Source organism: Pogoniulus pusillus, chromosome 23 (genome assembly GCF_015220805.1).
Source record: "Pogoniulus pusillus isolate bPogPus1 chromosome 23, bPogPus1.pri, whole genome shotgun sequence".
Classification (NCBI taxonomy): Eukaryota; Metazoa; Chordata; class Aves; order Piciformes; family Lybiidae; genus Pogoniulus; species Pogoniulus pusillus.
Window position 1 is genome coordinate 22,498,233 of NC_087286.1, and position 22,914 is coordinate 22,521,146.

A 22,914-nucleotide genomic window follows, 5' to 3' on the forward strand; every position below is an offset into this window, starting at 1 on the left:
CTCAGATATTGTAAGGGAAAGGAAGAAAATTACTAATTTCCATCTTCACTTGTCACCTACATACAGCTGAATATCTATTTTTAGAGAAGGAAGCAGCACATAGTGTATTTGAATAGCCTTTGACGGCAATACTGCTTAGGGCAGCAAGAGCCCATCAATCTAACACAAATTATACAGTCCCTGACAGAATTCCCATGCTTTTCCCCCCTCGCCTTGGAGGGACACTTAATGCATGGGCCACTTTGCTGCACAACAAAACTAATCTGCAGTGAAATACAACTACATGTAATAAATAAAACACAGGAGTCCTCTTGCAGGCTGCACCACTGGAACCCATACCTAATAGAACCGGAGACTCATCATTCTACCTACCATATGACAGCTAAGATACTAAACAGGCAATCTTTGTATTCAAAGCTACGACCTCTCTGTTCAAAACACAATAGACAGAAGTACAGCTCCTAGAAACTACACAAAATATTGCAAATAATCACAGTACAGAAGGAAGTACCAATTAAAATAGCAACAACTAAGTCAGCAGCACATCTCCCTGAGTTCCTCAGTGCTCTGTCACAGTCACTGATATGGCATGAGCTTTAATGACAGTCCTACACCATTCAGCTCCTCAACAGTTCTTGCACAGGGATGGCACAAATCTTAGAGTTAATTCTGTTCTACAAGAGTTAAACCAGTGCAAAGTCCTCACATTTGAAACTACACATGGATGTGCCTGTTCAAATTAGGTAGGAGCTCCTGGATTCCCAAATGTTATTACAGTTGTGGGATAGGAAGACATGTATCCAAGTCCTAAGAGGTGACATCCAATTTGCACAGCACTCCAGCAGTTAAAGACTCAGAAAAGGAAAGCTTGCCCCATGGTATGTCTAAAATTGAGGGGCCTGGCACCCATAGGCCTCACATCTCAGGTGTAACCTGAGTGTAACCTTGGTGTAACCATAAGCTGTGGGGTTATTCAGAACCCTCTTCATCTCCTCCTGTCTGATCTGAGGGAATGTGCATCCCAGAAATAGAAGCAAAGCAGCCCTCAGAGTGGGGCAAAGAGGTCAGTTTCATTACTGAGATACGGACCCATCACATTTCACAAAGGGGTATGCTCAGCAGGACAGGATGCTTCAGACCTCAACTGCAAGGGTCAAGTCTGGTAACTTTAAGATGTAGACTTCCTGAAAAATCATCATGTTGGAAGTAGTCCCTCGTTCAAGAGTCAGGAAATAAAGAAAGCCAACCTGTAAGGCTATCTAAACTTCAAGATATTTAAAATAATTTTTTGAAGTGCTAGAGCTTAAACAAGAACATTTCCTCCACCTGAACTTCAACAAAGTATTACAGTTGACAACACCACATTGTCTTGTACTGATGTGGGACTTTCCACTGCTTCAGTGACTGACAGGACTGTGTTGGTGTTCAACAGAATCAGACAGCCTTCTGGATAACTGGTTAGAGAGGCATCAAGGATCATCAGTGCAGGAGAAGGAACAGCACATGCCACCCCGGTGTCACAGGATGCTAGCTAACATGTACTAAATCATTATTTATAGCCCTAAGAGCATCTGCTGCCTTTAGAGACTCCAGGATCAAAACACACAGCACTTCCTTCAAGAACGGTGACCCTGGTAAGACTCAGGATCTACATAAGAACATTAAAAAATACTGATTAAATGGTGTATTTTTAAAAGGTGACTTCAAATATACCCCAGAACATCACAGTCCCCAAGTGCAAGTTGAGAGAACAAACTCTTTGGTGAAGCATGATGGCCAGATTCTTGGAAACCCCCAGAGAATAGATTGATCTTTTATCATGTAGAAGTATCTGGAGACCTGCTCACCTTCATCGGTGGGTATTTATGGTAAGGAGCTGCCCCTGTGGCCAGCTCAATAGCAGTGATGCCAAAGCTCCAGATGTCTGCCTTGAAATCGTATCCTCTGACCTGAAAAATATTAGAGGATGTTAGCATGTGCCTCTTTCTATCTTGCACTATAATCCCTTTCTTTTGCCCCTTCCTCCTTTTCCCTCAAATCCAGAAAGATGAGCACTAGTCTTAAAGAGATGGAAAGAACACTTTCTCCCCTCTCCTCTCCTCCTCCAGCTCTTTAGACCTTCAAGGAGGTGTTTTAGAAGTCACAGTGTGATGAAAATTATGGTTGTTTACTGTGCAGTTAGGAATGCTCTGCCATAAACCTCTCTATGTGTAGAATATAAAGGGGCACTGGGTTAACCCAGGCTCTGCCTTCTATACAAAGACACAGAGAGTCATTAAACTGTATAATGAAACTCTCATAGTTAATACCTGGACTGTTATCCCCTTGGGACATATGCCCCACTACACTTCTAGTCAACCACTTAACCAATCTGACTGCAAACATGCTTGATCCTGAAACTTCAGGACACACTAGCTCAGTGAAAAGCTCCTCATTTCTGTCTGTGGACTAATATTTCCCTCCAGAAATTAGTAGTAGCTCCTGCACTTGATATTAAACACAGACTTGTCCAGGAAAATTTATGGCATTTACTTCCCCTCATGCACAGGAAAAAATATTTCATATGCCAAAGCAGTTACTTCCTCATTATCATTAGGTAATATTTTGGCACTGGCTTTCTCTGCTGCAGGGGAGACATATCATGTACTAACTTAGAGAGCAGCTACAAAAAGCATTTGGGCTGCTCAGAATGGTTTGTGTTTCTCCTTTCTACACTACAGAAAAAAGAGTATTGAGTCAGAGCAAAGCTAATAGGGATGCTGTGTTCAGCTAACCTTTCCATTAACTGCCATTAAGATGATCTCAAGTTTTGGCAAACAAAAACCTCTTCTTGCACTATTTTTCACATACTACTATATATTTGACATGAAATTTATTATAGCAACAGCAGTTTGTATCTTGCACAGATTTCATCAGCTCTGGAGGGATCATCTTCATGAGCCTTAAGGGTTTGAAAGGTTTCTTCAAGTGCCTCAGTTGTTTAGTCAAACAAGCACAGATATCCATTACAATATAAAAGAACAGAGTGTGGGAAGAAATGTGCTGTTAAGGCTGTTTTTTCCCCCTCACACTTTTTTAGGTTCTGAGACTACTTTCAGACATCTCTAAGCTTTATCATTCAGCTGGCCTTGAAGCATCTCTAAACTCTGCACAGCTCCTCATTTCCCACTGGGATTCTTAACTGTTTAGTGGCTGGGTTTTTTAAATTCTACTATATATTCCTGCTTGTAAGTGAAAGGTATGAAGTTCAAAACTGTCTACAGCAATTCAGCCCAACATCTATTAGTCACCACTCTGCAGTTAGTTTACATCAACATTTCTTCTCCTTATCACCTTTTCTTTCCATACATCTGTCAAGGGAATATACAGGAAAAGACAATGCTAGGCTATCATGTGTTAACAAGCTAAAGGAACTTAATGATGCTGAAGTAAGCTCGATGGAATTGGGTCGGTAGTCTCTACACATCCAAGGCTAACCTACAGCAACTCCTTCGTCCTTTTCCACGGCTTAGATAGAATGGCTCAGACTGACACCTGCTGGAAGATAGTATGAGGGACATGAATGGACATTGAAGGAGTTCAGTCAACAACCAAACTACCTCCTCACCATCTAAGATTTGCAACAAGTTAGATGCCCACAGCCTTCATGGAAATGTTTGACTCCCTAGAAAACCTGCTTCCTTCAGAAACGTTTCTGTTGCATCAAGAAGGGCAACAAAGCAGGTGAAGGCTCTCAAGAACAAGTCCTGTGAGAAGCAGGTGAGGGAACTGGAACTTGTTGAAGAAAAGAGGCTGAGGGGAGACCTTTTTGCTCTCTAAAACTGCCTGAAAAGAGGTTGTAGCAAGGTGAGGATCAGTCTCTTCTCCTAAGTAACAAGAAGAAACGGCCTCAAGTTGTGCCTGAGAAGGTTTAAATTTGACATTAGGAAACATTTCTTCACCAAAAGGATTCTCAAGCCCTGGAACAGGCTGCCCAGGGTAGTGGTGAAGTCCCCATCCCTGGAGGTATTTAAAAGATGTGTAGATGTGGTGCTGAGAAACATGGTTTATTGGTGCCCTAATAGTGCTAGGTTAATGGCTGGACTTGACAGTTTAAGGTCTTTTCCTTGGTTCTAACAATCTCCTCCTTGTCACTAACACTTTCTTTGCCCCTTTTTAGTATCTTTGTCAAAATCTTTTTTCCCTGCTGTCCTGCAGATTGCACGCACTCAAATTACACAGCCTGGAGTACCACTGTTAGGTTCTGGGCAGCCTGCACCACGACAGGACACAAGGGAAAGAAAAGCAAGGGAAACATGGGATACTCTGGGCTTATTGATTTTTAAGCCATCATGGCAAAAAGACAAAAAAAAACACAAGCACGAGACAGTGAAGTAGCTCAGAAGCAAGCCTGTGAAGACATCTCCTGACTTGGGAAGCATCTCTTGCATTCTACAGTGTTAAGACTCGTACTCCAAGGAGACTGCAGGAGTTCTGCAATGCACCAACCCCTCAACGCCACCATAGGGAGCCACTGAAAAGGTCAGACATTGAAAGAGTCTTTACTCAATAGCATATCTAAGCTACACCAAAATTATCTCAATCTTTTCATAAGTTTTAGATACACAAAAAAATGCATTAAAGTTCTATCACTGTTTTAGCAGCATTTCATTTCATATTTGTGGAAATCTTATTCATGTTCCTCCTAAGCTTCAAAGAATTTTATTGTGGACAGCAAGGAGAAAAGTTACAAGGTGGGTGTAACTATTTTCCAGAAGTACTTTTGTCAAGAGGATTTTTTGGAAGGAAAAAACAGGAACACAAAAACATATTTATAGTCAGTTGTAATTCTGCTTGGCCCACCCGTCAGAAATTAAATCCTGGCTCCAGTCTTCTGCCAAACTGGTTTTAAGGGGGTGAAAGACAACTTTCAGAGTGCTTATGGTATTGAACATCAGTGCAGTAGCTACTGCAAATGGCCTGTCAGGACTGTGGAATACCTTTGTAGATGTTTCTCAGAAATAAGCAATAGTGTTTTACATTAAACAGTGTCCAGGTGGCCTTCATTACACGTCCTGCAGACAAAGCCTAGATCAGCCTAGAAGCAGTGGGGGGACACAGAGCGACCTAACAGAAAGAAGTATGCCACCTTTTAGCTAGTCAAAAGAGCAAAGGAGGAAGTGGGAGAGGCCAGCACTCCTGAGCGTTTCCCCTCTGGACACTCCTAAGCCAAGGGAAACTACAAACCTTAAGGCAACTGCCTGTTATTTCACAGTACTAGCCCCCCAGTCTGGCCTGCTGCACTTAGTTACATCAAATCCTCGTATTTACGAATACGGAAGAGGTGCATACGCGCATACGCACCAAGAGTGAACTATTTGTATTCTATTCATTTATGCAAGAGGGAGAGGTATGTTCATCTTCCTTATGCAACAACTGAGCTGCCTCATCCTCACCTTAGGCAAAAGCCTGAAGAGAAGCAATGGTGCAAAACCTCTCAATCTCCTGAACACTACATATTCCCCAGTGCATCCTGGCTGTGATAAGCAAACCAAAGGAACTTCCTCTGGTTTTAAGAAAGCCTTAAAGGAAAACAAATTATCATCTTAATCTGAAGTAAATAAGGCCATTGCTGGCAGATCAGCTAAGCAGACACTAGGAAAAACAGTTCACCTGTTCCATAACTTCTGGTGCCATCCAGCAAGGTGTGCCCACAAAGGTTTTCCTGACTTTATTCCTGGTAATGTCACCGCCGGTGGCCAGAAACGCACTAACACCGAAGTCTGAAAAGAAAACAAGAACAGATTTTGTCACCAGCACATCCTGAGTAAGCTGAAGGGCTGTTCCCTCTTTCCCCTCACATTCCCAGACATCTATTAAGTACCAGATCACACAGTTATGCATGAGGAGTTTCTTAATAAGTGAAGAATGATCAACAGTTAGCTGAGAGTGCTGGTAGATGAATGGTCTGTAGTCCACCATTCAATTACTGGGCACAGCAAAGCTTTCAGTGCTGGCCGGCAGAGAGGAAAATTCCACTTCCCATTACAGCCCACTGGTCACATCACAGAGCTCCCTCTGCAGATCTGCTGTACTAACCTGCCTCTGATAGCCAGGGCTTGATTTACATTTGTATACATATTGAACAAGTCATAACTGAACTTGAGCTGGCATCCTGTTAACACTGTCATCAATGAAGTACATAAAAAGCCAGTAGATATTATAACATTTAACTGCTCTAAGTGCATCCTTCAGAGTGGAGGCCCCAGCCTTGGATTCTGGATGGTCTATTACCAGAACGTGCTTAGCTTGGTAATCTTTCACCACTGAGACACTCAGGGCTTTAACAGGAGCTTAGACCATTTCCCAAGGATATAGCAGTGGGATTACAGCATGGCTGTTCAGGGAAGAGCATTACAAATTAATGTAGATACCAAGTCATTCAAGAGAAGATGGTGGACTTTACTTGGAGAGGAAAACAATAAACAATAAATGAGGTGATAGAAAAACTGCAAATACACAACTGTAAAAGTATTTAATCCCCTCAGGGATCAGTCCTGGGACCAGTCTTGTTCAACTCTTTGTCAGTGACATGAACAGAGGCACTGAGTGTACCCGCAGCAAGTTTGCTGGCGACACCAAGCTGTGTGGTGCAGCTGACAGGCTGGAGGGAAGTGATCCATCCAGAGGGACTCTGATATGCTGGACAGGTGGGCACAAGACAACCTCATGAGGTTCAACAAGATCAAGTGCAGGGTCCTGCATCTGGGTTGGGGCAATCCCAAGCACAAATACAGGCTGGAGAGCAGCCCTGAGCAGAGGGACTTGGGGTGCTGTTGGACGAGAGGCTCAGCATGAGCCAGCAGTGTGCACTTGCAGCCCAGAAGGCCAACCAGGTCCTGGGCTGCATCAGGAGAAGTGTGGCCAGCAGGTTGAGGGAGGAGATTCTCCCCCTCTACTCCCCTCTGCTGAGTCCCCACCTGGAGTACAGTGTCCAGTTCTGGAGCCCCCCTTACAAGAACTACGTGGACGTGCTGGAGCATGTCCAGAGAAGGGCCACTGGGAGGATCAGAGGGCTGGAGCACATCTCCTATGAGCACAGACTGAAAGATTTGGAGCTGTGCAGTCTGCAGAAGAGGAGGCTCCCAGGTGACCTTCTTGTGGCCTTCCAGGATCTGAAGGGGGCCTGCAAAAAAGCTGGGGAGGGACTTTTCGGGCTGTGACAGAGCGATAGGACTAGGGGGAATGGAGTGAAGCTGGGGATGGGTAGGTTCAGGCTGGACGTGAGGAGGAAGTTCTTCACCATGAGAGCAGTGAGATCCTGGAATGGGTTGCCCAGGGAGGTGGTTGAGGCCCCATCCCTAGATGTGCTGAAGGCCAGGCTGGATGGGGCTGAGGCCAGCCTGATCTAGGGTAGGGTGCCCCTGCCCATGGCACAGGAGTTGAAACTGAATGATCCTTGTGCTCCCTTCCAACCCTGACTGATTCTATGATTTGCTCCTAACAACACTGCTCATGTAGTACTGAATTATAGACCTACAATGGCTAATTCTCCATAACTCAGTTTTACCCACACACTCCCACCTCCATTTTGAACACAGAACATTATATATCATGACTGCTTAGAAAAGTCTTGAAACTCAATTCACAGTAAACTGTAAATGCAAAAGTCTTACTCAGAGGATCCACAGAGTTACTCCATGGCATAAGGATGTCATCCCAAGGAATCAATGGCAAAAGTATGCTAGCAAAGACATCCACATGAGGACATTCCCAAGCTTCCCTCTGCACCACAGCAACAGCATTATAAGCCCTGTCACACCGGTCTGTCAGTACTTGAAGAACACCACTGAAATTATCACTTGGAAGATAAGATGCTGAACGCTTCCAGCTCAGTTAGATTAGATGCTTCCAAGGATAGGAACTCTGTGCTCACTAGAATAGATAGGGATAACTGAAAATTGACATTAAAGAAAGATGCATAGAAATCACAGGGCTAAAGCTAGCAGTAGCAAATGCCTATCGTGAGGGTTTGGTTTCTTCTAGAAGCACTGCCCTGTCTTCTTCTGGAAACTCACTTTTTAACAGAGATTTTGCTTTGAGGTCTTCCCTGTGTGCATTCATCACCCTTGCTTTTCTCAGAAAAGCAAATGAGTTTTCTAAAAAGTTCTGGGTAGAATTACTTGCTCTTTACTGCTCATTATGGGAAGGCTCACAAGATCTATTGTTCTAAACACAAAACCAATTAGAAGTTCTTTTATATCATACTAATAGAAACTTGCCCGAGTGCCATCGGCATATTATCACGATGTGCTATACTTGAGTTTGTGTCTATTATCTTACCTCAGGTTTCCATGCAATCAAGTTGAGGGTAAAGGAAATGCCATTCAAAGCAAAAGCAGTGAAAACACAAGTCCTGAACACAGAGCACACAGCATTCAAATTTTACATCCAATGGGGGGTTATAAACTCCAGATGGAAACTGTGCCCCTATATCTGCCGTCCAAGGTCAGCAGAAGGCTTAAGCTGTATTTCGTACAAGGTTGATTTATTCAACCTTTTCCAAACAATTTTCCCCATTTCCACTGGGCTAAAATAGGCAAAAGCAGCCTGTGCTACTCTGCTGTGAGGAATGACTTTGAAACAGTCTTCTCAAATGTCATCTTACTAACTTTATCCAAGACCCAGCTATTAAGATAAGAATGTGCCTGCTCTCAAGAAATATCTGCAAAGCAATAAAATCAAATTCTAACCACAACTTAGGGTTCAAGTCCTACTTTGAACAGTTGGCACAATCTGTGTGTTGTTCTCTCTGCCACTTACCTATCTGCAGAGATAGATAAAAGAGAACTAGGTTACCACAAATGAATTTAACTCTAGAGAATGAAGAAAGTCATGAAATTCAAGAGGTACAACAGCTCAGAAGGGTTTACATTTGTGCTCTTTGGGAGATTGTATTTTATATTGGCTCACCACAGCGATAAGAAAGGACTGTACCACCAGGGCAAAGGAGGAACTGTAAGTGTTTGGACCTGGCTTGCAATACCAGTAATCACCGCTGCTGGGAATCCGACAACTGTCAGATAGCCTAAAGGACCCCACAAATTGCAGACTTCCAGCAGTCTGATAGCAAATAATAGTCTCCAGGATATCTGGATCTAAGTGATAAAAGAAAAAAAATCACCTGCTGAACCTGTTTCAGCGACATAAACCAAAGGCTTCTTAAAAACAAAATAAAATCTATATACATAGAATTTCTTGTCACAGCAAAGCCAATTCAGAATGGAAATGACAATTCTGCCGATGCAGGAAATGCATCCATTTCTGTCTTTCTCAATAGAAATATCAGGTGTTGCAAACCACATACCCTGTAAAATGCTTTTTGGCAACAATGACGTTGCAGATTGGGGTTTGCAAAAGTGTGGCATTAGGAAACAAAAACTGCTATCAAAGCACCCAAGCTGTCAAACTTGAAAACTATTCTGAGCACTTAGGAAATGTAGAAGCTGAAAGGAAAAATCTCCTCTTACTACCCTGCATTACAGAAACAGACTCACTCTAAACAACTCACCAAGGGAAGAATACTACAGCAGAACCACATCACAATAGGCACCACTGTTGTGTGCCTCAGGAAGATACATTTCTGCAGTACCGTTAAGTTAGGTTGGTTTATTTAAATCTAAAAATCAGCCCATAATAATCACCTCTCCTTGGCCATCTCATATTGCAACGTACCTTAATCCTAAAAAGCTCAAATGCCTGCTACTGTAGGTAGCCACAAGATAGGTATAAGTGAAAGAAGTCTTTCCACTAACTAGGAGTCAGGACCAAAGGCTACTGACATCAAAACAGCTCTTAACAGAGTTTGGTGGGTTTGGATCAGACCCAAAAGCATTTCCCAACTTCAGTGGGGGCAGAACAACATAATAAATGAATCTTGACTTCAAACCACTCAAGAGTTGTTTTTAAACTTGGGTAGCTGAGATGATATCCCTCCTTAAGCAAAAACAAAAGCATTTCAGGAGACAGCTCTAAGTGGTATTTTCCACTAGTGACCTTCCTTCTTGTTCAGTTTTTCACCTGAAATACCTGCAATGGTACTTAGTGTTTTTCCGCAAACCTTGCAGCTTGTAGAGCACTGAAGATGAATAAAACCTGGCAAGAGAAGGAGTAAGGCAGCAGTAAAGAGCAATGTTGTGCTGAGAACACAGCAGGTGGTAAGACACGAAAGCAAAGGGAGATTAGTGAAGAACAAGAATCAAAAACTTCCGTACTTTAAAGGCTACATGGTTATATGGTGTTACCGGATCTACAAATACACACTTGTTCTGCCAAACTCTCATTTGCAAAGGTGGATCTCTACAGCCACAAATATTTGTCTTCAATTCACATTCAGAACAGCAGCTTTATAGCAACACAACTTTAGCCTTTTGGCAGCAATGTCAAGGCACATAGAAGATGTAGGAAATGCCTTTGCCCAGTAAACAAAGACCATATCTGAGACCAGCCCTGACATTAATAAAGACACACTGATACTGTACAATGTAACCTAAGAATAATGAAGCCCAGGCTGGGTGAAGGCTTGTGGAACCCTTGGAGAAGTAGACAAGTGGTTTCAAAAAACAAATCATGCAACATCTCTTCAGGAAAAACAGGTATTATAAGTGACACAAAGAAAAGGTTACTTCATATAATGCTGCTGCACGGGAGGCACCAAAACTCTCCACCAACCACGGAGAAAATTATTTTTGCCCCATTTCTGAAAGGCAGAAGAGGGTCAGAGGTGTCTGTGACAAGACATCAGCTGCTCAAGTCAGCCCTGCAATCAGCACAACTCTCCCAGAGTCAAGACTTGCCCCTTGTTAAAACAATTTTAATCTCCCAAAGTTAGAGTTTCCCAAGGAAAAGTAGGGGAATGACACTGCCTGCATCATAGCTTGATGTTTATGTAGAACGCTATTTTAGTACAATGAATTAAGAGCAGTCAGGAACACAGTGAACCGGTGACAAGCTGGCATGGATTTGTGGAAAGTTACACAAATTCAGTTACACAAGTTTTGCCTGGCCTTAACTATCCCCATTTTATAAATAGATAAAGGGAGAGGGGTTAGGCAATTTGCCCAGTATCAATTAGCAAGTCCTGAACGACTTGGTGAAATCTCAATCTACTCCAACCACTTGGCAGCGAGCAGGGCCTGCCTAGGACAGAAAGCACAGCAAGTGCCTCGGGCACTGCACCTTCATAGCCAGACTGGGTTTAAAATCTGAAGATACCAGGCCATTGTCCCTGCAGTAGAACACCTCCACAGGCACCTTCCAGGGTGAGTGACAGCATTATTTAACATCCCAGTGGATAAAATCAGGGGAAAAAGAATTAGTCAGTACCCTGTCTCAGTAGGATGCTAACATACTGCCACGTCTGGAGCACAGTTTGTACTGAGAAAGTCCCATGTACTCTAGGAGAGTTTCCTTCAACTCCCCCATCCCTTCCCAGTCTATCACTTCATTTCCAAATAATCTATAGGGCCTGCACAGTTAAATAAACTGAAGAATATTAAACCTTGCTGACTGTGAGAAGTGCCCTGGTTTATGCAGCAGCACTGGTGCCAATGCAGCTTGTGTTGATAAAGAGTGTTTTTACCCATGCAGATTTTAGACTCCAGGGAGCACATAAACACCAGGGCAAAGAAGTGTTATGCTCTGATTAAAAAAACAAAATACAACCATTGCCATGGAGAGGCTGGGACACAAAAGAACACAGCCATCTCAATTTACATTGCAACCACCATCAGCATGGCCCAGAACAATGGTATCCAGGAGAGACTCCTGCTCTCTTCAGAAGACAGATTAATTCAATGTGCAGGAAAACGCTTCAAACTCAGCAAATGATACTCTGAATTGTAACAGGCCACAAAACTTTGGTGCCAAGCCACAAGCCCAAGCGAGCACCCTTGGAAAAAGAAATGAGAGAAAAAGATGTTAAGATCGAAGGGAACAGCCTCACTTTATGTCCCACAGGTCAGATGGGTCTCTTGAAGGTAATTTTGCACTTTGTTTCAGTGGATGCACATTCCGAAAGCAGAAAGGGCTACACAGTTAAAACCAGACAGAGGCGTAAGCGAAAACCGACTAAACCAAGTCTAAGGGCCTGGGGAGGAGTCTGAAGCTACACAGGCCATTAGAGGGATTTTTAGAATGCCTGCTTCCAGCAAATTCCCTCAAGCTCACAGATTTCACCTACACCTGCTCCAGCTCCCAGATCTCCCAGCACAGCTTTCAGCTCCAATGCACAGTCACCAATTCAGAGTTACAAACAGCCTGAGAAACATTGGACACATCCTCACCAAGATGTTTTTTTGTGTTCAGCCTCAACAGAACTGCACAGCCCAAATTAACGAGACAAGCGCTCCTGGATGTTAGGAGGAAGTTCTTCACAGAGAGAGTGATCTGCCATTGGAATGGGCTGCCCAGGGAGGTGGTGGAGTCACCGTCCTTGGAGGTGTTCAAGACAAGACCGGATGAGGCACTTAGTGCCATGGTCTAGTTGACTGGATAGGGCTGGGCGTCAGGTTGGACTGGATGATCTTGGAGGTCTCTTCCAACCTGGTTGATCCTATGATTCTAAGTCAGAACTGTACAATATTGCAGCAAAGTTATAGCCATGAATTCTGTAGTTTCCAAAGCAAATAAATTCACTGACACATTGTAGAGGTAGAGCCCAGCAGTGGGGTTTCCTCCAGTACAGGGCCCAATGTTTTTATTCCTAAACCTTGAAAGCAGCTTTGGAGTTTTTTCCCCTCAAAGGATTTCCTGTTGGAGATTCACACTCCTTAACTTACATTTAAGATTTACATTTCTTCTGGAACAAGACACAAGAATTGTGTCCAGCAGCAGGAAACACAGGAACAAAAGGTTGCAAAGGCCAAACACTGAATAAGACCTTCTTAACTGCTTAATGGCAGTTTTGGTAGAGGGATGGAAAAAAGGAAAGGAGTCATTATAAAAGAATTGAAGCAGTTCTTTTCTGCTACATCATTTGAATTTTTTATGCACACCAAACCAGCTCCTTCAAGGGTGGTGCCCCATTCACTCTAACCCTCAGGCTTCATTCCACAGCTAATCTTTTTTTTTCCTGGTGTAACTTTCCAGCGAAACTTAAACATGTTTGTTTCATGGGAAAGCAGTGATGTCATCCAGCTAATAACTGAAGCACTCACCAGAATTATTCATAATATGCATTACTGTTATTGTCAAAGGCAAGTGCTTTGATCTTTCTGAAACAATAACTTGCTTTATTTGGTTTAGTTTGGTTCCTGCATTTTTTCCTCTTAAAAAAAAAAAAATCACAAGAAATTTTGCTATTTCATCTTGGGTCAGGAGGAAAGAAAGCTTAAGTGTCAGAAGTTCCTACAGAAACAAAATATCATGTAATGGCCAGGTCAGGCTCTTCTCTAGCATTCAGTCATTTATTGTTCTTTTTTTCAAGTCATCAGCTGCCCTAGCATAAATAAAAGTGCTTCCTGCCACTGCGGTGAACTTGGTGGCCTTGGTTGAGTTCAGTTATTCTACTGTCTCAAGAAAGGTTATAGCTTAGTCCTTCTGCACATTCAAGGACAAAATTTGCAAAGAGGGAACTTCATACATCCTGTGAAAGCAACACTGCAAGATATGCAGAGAGAGAGATGTACACAGTATCACAGTATCATCAGGGTTGGAAGAGACCTCACAGATCATCAAGTCCAACCCTTTACCACAGAGCTCAAGGCCAGACCATGGCACCAAGTGCCACGTCCAGTCCTGCCTTGAACAGCTCCAGGGACGGCGACTCCACCACCTCCCCAGGCAGCCCATTCCAGTGTCCAATGACTCTCTCAGTGAAGAACTTTCTCCTCACCTCCAGCCTAAATTTCCCCTGGCACAGCCTGAGGCTGTGTCCTCTCGTTCTGGTGCTGGCCACCTGAGAGAAGAGAGCAACCTCCTCCTGGCCACAACCTCCCCTCAGGTAGTTGTAGACAGCAATAAGGTCTGCCCTGAGCCTCCTCTTCTCCAGGCTAACCAATCCCAGCTCCCTCAGCCTCTCCTCGTAGGGCTGTGCTCAAGGCCTCTCCCCAGCCTCGTCGCCCTTCTCTGGACACACTCAAGCATCTCAGTGTCCCTCCTAAACTGGGAGGCCCAGAACTGAACACAGCACTCAAGGTGTGGTCTAACCAGTGCAGAGTACAGGGGCAGAATGACCTCCCTGCTCCTGCTGGCCACACCATTCCTGATGCAGCCAGGATGCCACTGGCTCTCTTGGCCACATAATTTAAATGTTGTTGCACATCTAAACCACCAGTAGACAGTTCAGGCCAAGGGAACATGTGCAAATCACAGACAATGTAAAGCCTCTGAAATCCATACGAGCAAAACTAGTCAATTTAAAGACTATTTATCAACTAAAAATTAACCAGCAGAAAAAAACCCCACACGTGGACCTGTGTCTGTTACCAGTAAGCTTCAACAAAATAAAAAACTAAAAAAGAGAAAGCCAAGCCCTGGCACCCTTGTGGAAAAGAAAAATGAGCAGCCTTCTGCTGGGCTGGCAGAAACACTGGGGAGGACAGTGCACTACTCTAACACAACAGCTATTTGCATTTGCATTCGACCAATTATAAATCCAAAACGTTACATCTTGGCCACATTACGGGAAAAAAATGCAGGATGTCACTGTATAAAGTTTGCCTCTGTGTGTTTTAGAAACCACTCCCTCCCTTCCATCAGCTGCCACACAGGATGAATTATTTACACCTCATCAGAAATATAACAGCAGGCATTAAGAGCACTGAGAGACTTAAAAGGAGAAACAAAGCAACTTCAGGTTTAGAACACAAGTTCTGTGTTTTAGATGATACGTCCTGTAAAACCGTTTATTGCCTTCTGCAGAGGGAGAAGAACTACCTATTAAAAAAAATCAGCATTCTGCCCCCTGGTAGAAAATCCACATCTCTCTTTGTAAGAGGCAAATCCCAGCACACTAGGATGAGAAGGAAAATCAAGTCTCACAGGTTCTAAATGTACTGTCCAAAAATCTTGTCTTGATAGTCTACAACAATAATTCCTGATTTCTGGAAAGAGTGACGTCTGTAGGAGCATGTATGAAATAAAACACCAAAAGGGAAGGGGAGAAATGGACGAAACCCAAAAAAACCTGCACACCACACAACAGCCTTTTCCACAGACATGACCCATCCAAGGGCTGTTTCCAACACACCTGCATTGATGCAGCTCATGACAGCAGAAACTTCAATAGGCATCTCCTGCAGGCACATCTGCATTAGCTAAAGTAACTGTTTTAACAGTCATCGCTACCCCATCTCTCAGCTTGCACAACTGCTTCCACAACTTCCAGTCCACTGCAGTTTGTGTTGGGTTAGGGCAGTCAGACGTACATTCTGCCACTCAGCTCAACTGAAGCAGACTAGAGAGCACCCACACGAGCACTCTGACTGGCAGACCGAGGTTAAGACAAAGTTGCAGATTACTTTTTACTATCAGATACACAAATTTCTGTTAATGTATATACTGCTCACCACAGTCCTTCTAAAAACCACCTCATACACTCATACACTGATGATGAATCAGTAAGGTCTGTGCAGTCCCCTTCCAAGTCTGTGAACTTGCTTTTTTTAACAATCTGATCAACTTATGCCAAGAATTTTATCTACTCTATTAATTCTGAAGTCTTAAGTCTATGGATTTATTCATCTGATTGTTATTATTCCCAAGAATGGTATTTTAAGATGTAATTAACCCTGGGTTGTTATTGTTTTGGTTTGTGGCTTGTTTATTGTCAGGGCTTTTGGTGCTGTTGGTCTTGTTTTGTTTGTTTGCTTTAAGTACTGTGGGGCTTCTACATAAATAGGTAAACTTCCAGATACCCCTTACACAAGGTTTATTCAAATCTACCAGCAATGTTACCTGCAATTTGTACAGAGCCATCTTCTCCAAGAAGAATATTTCCTGCTTTCACATCCCTGCAGAAAGATAAAGTAACAAGAAGCTGCAGTCATTAAATATTTCCTTCAAACAACACAGCCACATTAAAAGGTTATTTCTTGTTTCATTTCTTGCATTAGCACCTCCTGCTTCCAATCATGCAGAAATAGTAGGGAATTCACACCAATTGTAACTTTAGTAGACAGACACTAAGTGGTATTTGTATGATTACAGAAGCATTTTAAGGGGTTTGCACGGAAGAGATTAAAAACTTATCAGAAGGTATCCAGAAAAATACAAGGAAAGTGGTTTGTCCCAGGTTCTTCAGGTAGTTAAAAATATGGACACAGGACCTAGTATGTGTCTGATACTCATGTGCCTTTTCAGATGGGGAGACTTCAGACAGCAAATTAGTCTAGTCTCACTACTGCTAGACGTATCCTGTTCTTCCCTCACCCCTCGCCTCGCTGCTCTCCAGCCCTGAAGGAGCTCACATACTGCCTCAGGAAGTCAGTTTTGCCCCACACACTGGGGAAAGTCCAGACAGAAGTAAAACGTCTTTTGCTCGTGGCTTAATGAACTGAAGCACATTACCAGGGACTGGTGAGAAGACTTGGTACAACAGAGATAGTGAGCAAGGGGAAGTGCCACCACCCAACAGCCCTGTAAAGTCTCCCGTGAAAAAGTCACCCTGATTTTCCTTAGACCAAAGTCAATGAAGGCACAAGAACATCCAGCACGTGCCGTGGAAGTTACTGTGCGATCTCCTTCCCAACCCAGAAAGCTCTGGCTTCCTAGGTTAGCAGCAGCACTCCTCCATGCCTGAGGGGAACACTGCTTTCAGTCCAGTTACACAGGTTATGTTCACAGACTGCCCTTCAGGCAAAGCCAAGAGAAACACCTTTAGAGCTGACACCCACATATGCCATCAGGATTGCTAAGCTTGCACTGACCAAGAGGCCATGCAGACCCAAAGCATATGCAGATGCCATCTTAAAAAAGGATGCAAGCAGTGCAACCACCTGGGGAACAGATGTCAGTGAATAGGCACTGCAAATAGTAATTCACAGAACACCTTACCTTGATGGCAACCATCTGCACAGAAAAAAAACCCAAACAGACTCTCCCATCACAGCCTTCTGCAAATATTCCAAATCCTTTCACATACAAAAAAAGTCAAAAGCTATTTATTACCTCCTTCCTCGGGCATCATGAGATCAGAATCAGTGTGACTACCTGGCCAAAGAGCCCTAGTCAGGCCCTGGAAAGCTCTTCCTTCCTGGCTTTGCTCTTCTGAAGAAGAGCCTGGGCTGGTGCCAGTTCCAGAACAGGATAATTTTAAACACATAATCTCCAGCTTTAGCATTAGTTAGTTTCTTCCCAACACTCAGTCCAGGACACCAACATGGCATGGCTTTCCCCCAGATTTCCCCCCAGCAGAACAAAAGTGAACAAATCCTGTCCACAAGACAGTCCCAGAAAAGACTACTCTAACAGCAACCTACAGCTGACAGCAGCCTTTACCCTCAAAGAAGTGATCATCTTGGAGCCTAATCTCTCTTTGAAGGCCAAATGTAAAAGCAAGCACAGGAAAATTCTAATTTGCTGTAACTACTGAGAACAACTTGGATAGATCCACATGTAACTACTGAAGCTCTACAGCAAGACTGCCTTGAGAAGCTTACTGAACAGCAGAATGGGACTGAGCAGCAAAAAACTGTGACAGTGATGCTGGAATAAGACAACAAACAGAAAACAATCACTACCAGTCAGTTCCAGTCCTGCACATTTTACTCTTGTCACATACATGAACATTCAGGGGCAAGTCAGCTTTCCCTCCAAGAAGCACTATTCTGTTTTCTTCCTGCAATTAACAGCTGCAGCAGTTTCAGATGAGAGCGCATCAGCACTGCAGTGGATTGAAACTCTTAAGGGACCTGAAAGCATTCAATACGACTTTGAACATGCAGCTTGGCTACCTCCTTGACATCACTGGCCAAAATCCAATACAACCAGAATTGTAGAGAGTTAATCACCATGAGGTACACAACCTGACTGATCTCTGCACTCCCACCAACCATCCATAGTCTGTAACACTGAAGGAGTGGAAAAGCTCCCTGTCAGTGTTTAGGAAAAAATGCCTATGGGATCTAATTCCACGAGCATGTGGAGCCATGAGAGCACAGCACCCAAATCTGCGGCTTCCTAGGTAATGAGCTGGCTCACATGATGTGAAACGCACTTGGCATAGGTGCGGCCATCTCCAGGAATCCCTCCTCACAACAACACTAATTCAGAGGGAACATATCGAGTGTTCAGGAAACTCTCCAATCCTACTGGAAATGTTTGCCCAGACAGCAGGCTCTCCTGCAACAGCCAGGATGCAGGAAGCCTTTCCAAAGCTGCCTGCCAATTCCAGGTTAGAAGGAAAGGAATAGCGTGTGCTGAGGTTGCCGCTTCAAGTTATTGTTCCTCTCACTGAAGATGGACACAAGTAACAGTAATTTCCTCTTTCATTTGTACTCCAAGGCAGCTCAGGATGCTGGAACATTTCCCCAGTAAGCTGGGCCCTGTAGTATTTTGCAGCCTTTCCAGACTTCCCCTGGCAGCACAATGGCATGTGCAGCTCACTGAGCAGACCACGCTCAACAATGGGGGAAGCACCAGGGATGTTTTTAAGCAGATTTAAGCATGGAGATTCAACCATCGTGTGCTTTAGAGGCCAAAACCACTCAGGCAAGTTTCATTGATGCAGCAACAGCAGCCAGAAAGCAGCATGCACCCAACAGCATCAGACCATCCTACCAGAACAGAGCAAGATGGACAGGCTTGGAGTGAAAAAAGTAGTGAACAAGCACTCAGACTGAATCTTATGGGGGAAAAAAGAGCCAAAATACTTTGGTTTCTTAACCTCCTCCAATGCAGAGGCTTATTTTCAACTTCTTTTGGACTAATTAAATTTTACATATTTCCTCACTGGAAACAAAATCCAGTAAATATGGTGCTTCAAGCTGGTTCAAGAAACTAAAACAAGTCATTGTTACAATAAGAAACTAAGGAGGCCAACAACAGTCACTGCCAAATATCCAAGTCAGGCTGCAGAACTGAATCACCATTTGATGTGGCATTTCCTCCCAGTGACCAACCCTCTGAAAAGGCCATTACTCACCCCATCCTGGTATACTCCACCCCGAGCTGCAAAACCAATGAATAGTGAGCTGTTTGGAGACATTGACTCTGGAGCTACTGGACCATAGAGGCAATTTCCAACTTTCCCATTCCTCACCCTGGTGTATTGGCATCACATTGTCCACTGCAACAGCACCAGGTGAACACCAAGCAGCAACATCACTAGGTGAACTCAGATCCCTTTCTGTGGCATATACTGGTGTCATCAGCAACATCTTCAAACTAGATCCTTATAACTATCGTAAGCATTAATTAATTGCATTTAGAGTAATGGGGCAGAGGAGAGAGAAACAGTGATCTCCTATTTATTCTCCTCAGGAGATGCTTAAAAACCTGCAAGCTGAATGGCGAGGAGTTTGTTACTCCAGGATACAGTTATTGTCAAGTATAACAATCTGAAGGTGCTCCCTATTAATGTGGCCAAGACCATATCCTGGGCTGACAGACCTGGAAGCAGTGGTGTGCCTCTGGCATAACTACTGCCCTGGAAACAGGAAGCAGCTTTAGGCTGCACTGTAAACAGTCATTATATCACATTTTAAATGAAGCTGCAGAAGGCTGGAGTGAACTTTCTTGTCAGTAGCTTAACGAATGCTCCTGCAGCTGGCATCTTGCTCTCTTCTAAAGTCTACAAGAGCCCTTCCACACAATCACCATTATGTTTTTATTTACCTCCTACTGCAGAACCAGAACAGGAAGAGTGGCTTGGACTCATTCCAGTGCAAAGGTGGATCCTCCACATCAACCTTGAAAGGTTTTGCAGAAGGGCAGGAATCCTTTCTCATCTGCATTCCAAACTGGTTTAGCGTCCATGTGCAATCAAGCACTAACATACCAGTTATGTCACATTAATGCCTCCAGGTCAGGGCTGGGCCATGGGCATGAGATGCTGCATAACCAAAACTGATCCCCAGTCCAACAAAACTACAATCAAGCATCCAGCTACAGGAGACTTGGAAGCATAGGAAAGAAATGAGATGATGCTCCTCAGCTGACTGCAGTGTTCCCACACTTCCCACATCTTTCCAGCAGGATGGGGGAAATTACAGGAAATGTATCCTAATAGTTTGTTCCCACTATAAAAGCCCAGAGATCCTGCCACATGATCAGAATAAGCCTCAGTCCCTGGCACTGCCATACAGTGGTTGTTGCTGCAGTGACAACACTAAGGTCAAAAGCAAAATTTGCTGGTCCACAATGGACCAATATCATCAGCAACCAGATGCAATTCTGCAATCCTGGCATACCATAGAACATTTTGGGTCAGAAGGGACCTTTAAAGGTCAACTAGTCCAAACCTCACTCCTGCAGTGAGCAGGAACAACTTCAACTAGATCAGATCACTCAGAGCTCCATCCAACCCAGCCTTCAATATTTCCAAGTATGGGGCACCTGGCAACTTGAGTCACTGTTTCACCACCCTCACTGTATAAAATTTCTTCTATCTAGTCTAAATCTCTCCTTTTTTGCGTTTAAAACCATTGCCCTTTGTCTTGTTGCAACAGGACTTACTAAAAGACTATCCCCATATTTCCTTTTATGTACTGAAAGACCACAATAAGGTCTTCCTAGAGCCTTCTCTTCTCCAGGCTGAATAACCCCAACTCAGCCTTTCTTCATAGAAGTGCTCCAGCCCTCTGATCATTCTGGCCCTCTTCTGGACCTGCTCCAACAGGTCCATGTCCTTTTTGTGCTGAGGGCTCCAGAGCTGGATGTGGTACTCCAGAAGAGGTTCCGCCAGAACAGAGCAGGAGTGTATGTAATACTGATCACATTACAGACTTAAAAGAATTGTGTTTGCAAGGAAAGCAATGAAGCATGGAAAGTTATTGCTTTTTAAACAAGCATCTTAGTATTGTTTGGAAATTGAAAAGGATCCACTTGGCTTGTGGTCTAAAGCCTACATTTGGAGCAATACCCAGGACAATCTGGTACAGACACCACAACTGTGACACAAATGATCTGAGCAAAAAGCAGCATCCCAGGACTTTGGCGGGCTAGCACTGAGAAGAAAACTGTGACATGAAGGGGGAAATGAGATGAGCCCTGTTTATTATGCCTTAGCTTCCAACCTGCTCATATGTGCCTTTAGGATGCAATGCTGGCTGTCAGCACAGCCATGAGTCATCTGCCCATTAGATGTAATTTACATCAATTCTAACAATAAACTTCATGGACTAAGCTCCATAGTGCAAAATCTGGCATGAGGAAGGAACGACTGGTCCTGCCAAGTTGAATTTGGAAAAAGAGAAGGTGTAAAAGCAAGAATTACTATTTTCTGTTAATGGTAATGAATAACTCAAAATATTTATACTGAATGCAACCAATTCCTGGAGCTGACATTGTTCCAAGTAACATGTAAAGTACTTGCAGACCAGCACCTCTACACACAGTTAAGTAGGAAGCAATTTGTGGCATTGTACACCAAATGAGACCTATTCTCTCTACCACTGAACATTACTCTCCCTTCCACAACACGCTGTCCCCTATGTCACCTCATCCTTTCATCTTCTAAGCCAAAATACAAAGGGTTGGCTGCATGCAAGAGCTTTACCACGAGACAGATCGGCAAAACAGAAACTAGGCTGCAAGTGTACAAGCAGAGTAGTATTTTTACATCCCCAAACACCAGCACATTCGGTACAACACAGAAGCACCCAAGATAACTGTATTAGCTGTACATGAGCATGTTCCCTGCTCCTGCTCAGAAAAGATGTGTGTACCAACAGCTTCATGTACAGGATAGAGTTTTAAGCCCCAGACTCTCAGATGAGATAGTTACTGCCTGTTACAATGCTGTACTTAACTTTGCAGTGCTGGACTCAGGAACAACTCCCAAAGCTTGAAGATGTTCCAACAGCAGAGAGCTGGCAAAGCAGCTTCCATACTCCTCTCTCCAGCCTCCCCGCTGAGGCAGGCATAAAGCAGGGGAAAGAGAGGGCCAAGAACACAGCTTGCTTCATCCCTGCTCATCCACAGCCCTCTCAGCAGGCCCTTGCGGCCACTGGCAGCCGGGACCAGTAGCAGCAGGCAGGCTGCTATAAATTACAGCAGGAGATCAGCCCAGTGACATGCTTTATTGCTCAGGATCAGGGAAGCACAGCAACTGCTTCTACCCTCTTCCCTGAGCTGCTCTGCCAGCTGCTGGGCCATGGTGAAAGATGAGGTCTTCCTGCAGAAACTAAATGCCAGCAGCACAAGACAATTCATGATTTACTTCAAGCCTCAAATGGCAGAGGCATTTTTAAAGCCCTAGCTTCATGGGGGCTAGGTCAGTAGGAAAATTTAAAGCTCTTTAACTGCCATTTTAATGCCTAGACAAAGTTAAATGAACAATGTTATCAGGAATTTTTAAAAGGTTTTTTTTTGTTGTAAAAAGACAGGCTTTGAAAGGCAGAAGTGACTGACAGGCTGCCTTTGCAAACAGAGGGGCATGTAGATAAAGCTTACTGAAAGGACTGTCAGCTTCCAACAAGACAAGCCATACAGGTACATCCAGCACTTGGTTTTGACATGCCCAACCCTTAACATCCAGCAGATCACAGTCAGTGCAGAGAGGAGACTTCCTGGTAGAAGTGACTGCATGCATTCTCCTGGCACAGGCAAACAGAAGCCCTCTTAATTGTTAGGAGACAAAGGAATCTCCGTTGTACTTTATTTTAGCTAAAAACACAAAACCTATTTCAGAGGATCCATGATGCACTTACTAAGCTCAATTCCTCATGATTTGTTGTCCTCCAATATTGCAGAAGTGGACTGCTGCTTTAAGTA

The 22,914-nt window shown here is 43.8% G+C and overlaps 1 protein-coding gene across 1 annotated transcript in view; it reads right to left on the reverse strand.

Moving 5' to 3' along the window:
* Positions 1–22,914, reverse strand: part of OXSR1 (oxidative stress responsive kinase 1) — a 92,358-nt gene that overhangs the window by 18,990 nt on the left and 50,454 nt on the right. Inside the window, exons 5-7 of the mRNA XM_064162887.1 lie at positions 15,937–15,992; positions 5,653–5,762; positions 1,848–1,949 (exon numbers count right to left, since the gene is read on the reverse strand). Coding sequence (XP_064018957.1) covers positions 1,848–1,949; positions 5,653–5,762; positions 15,937–15,992 — 268 coding nt within the window. The remainder of the gene's footprint in view (positions 1–1,847; positions 1,950–5,652; positions 5,763–15,936; positions 15,993–22,914) is intronic.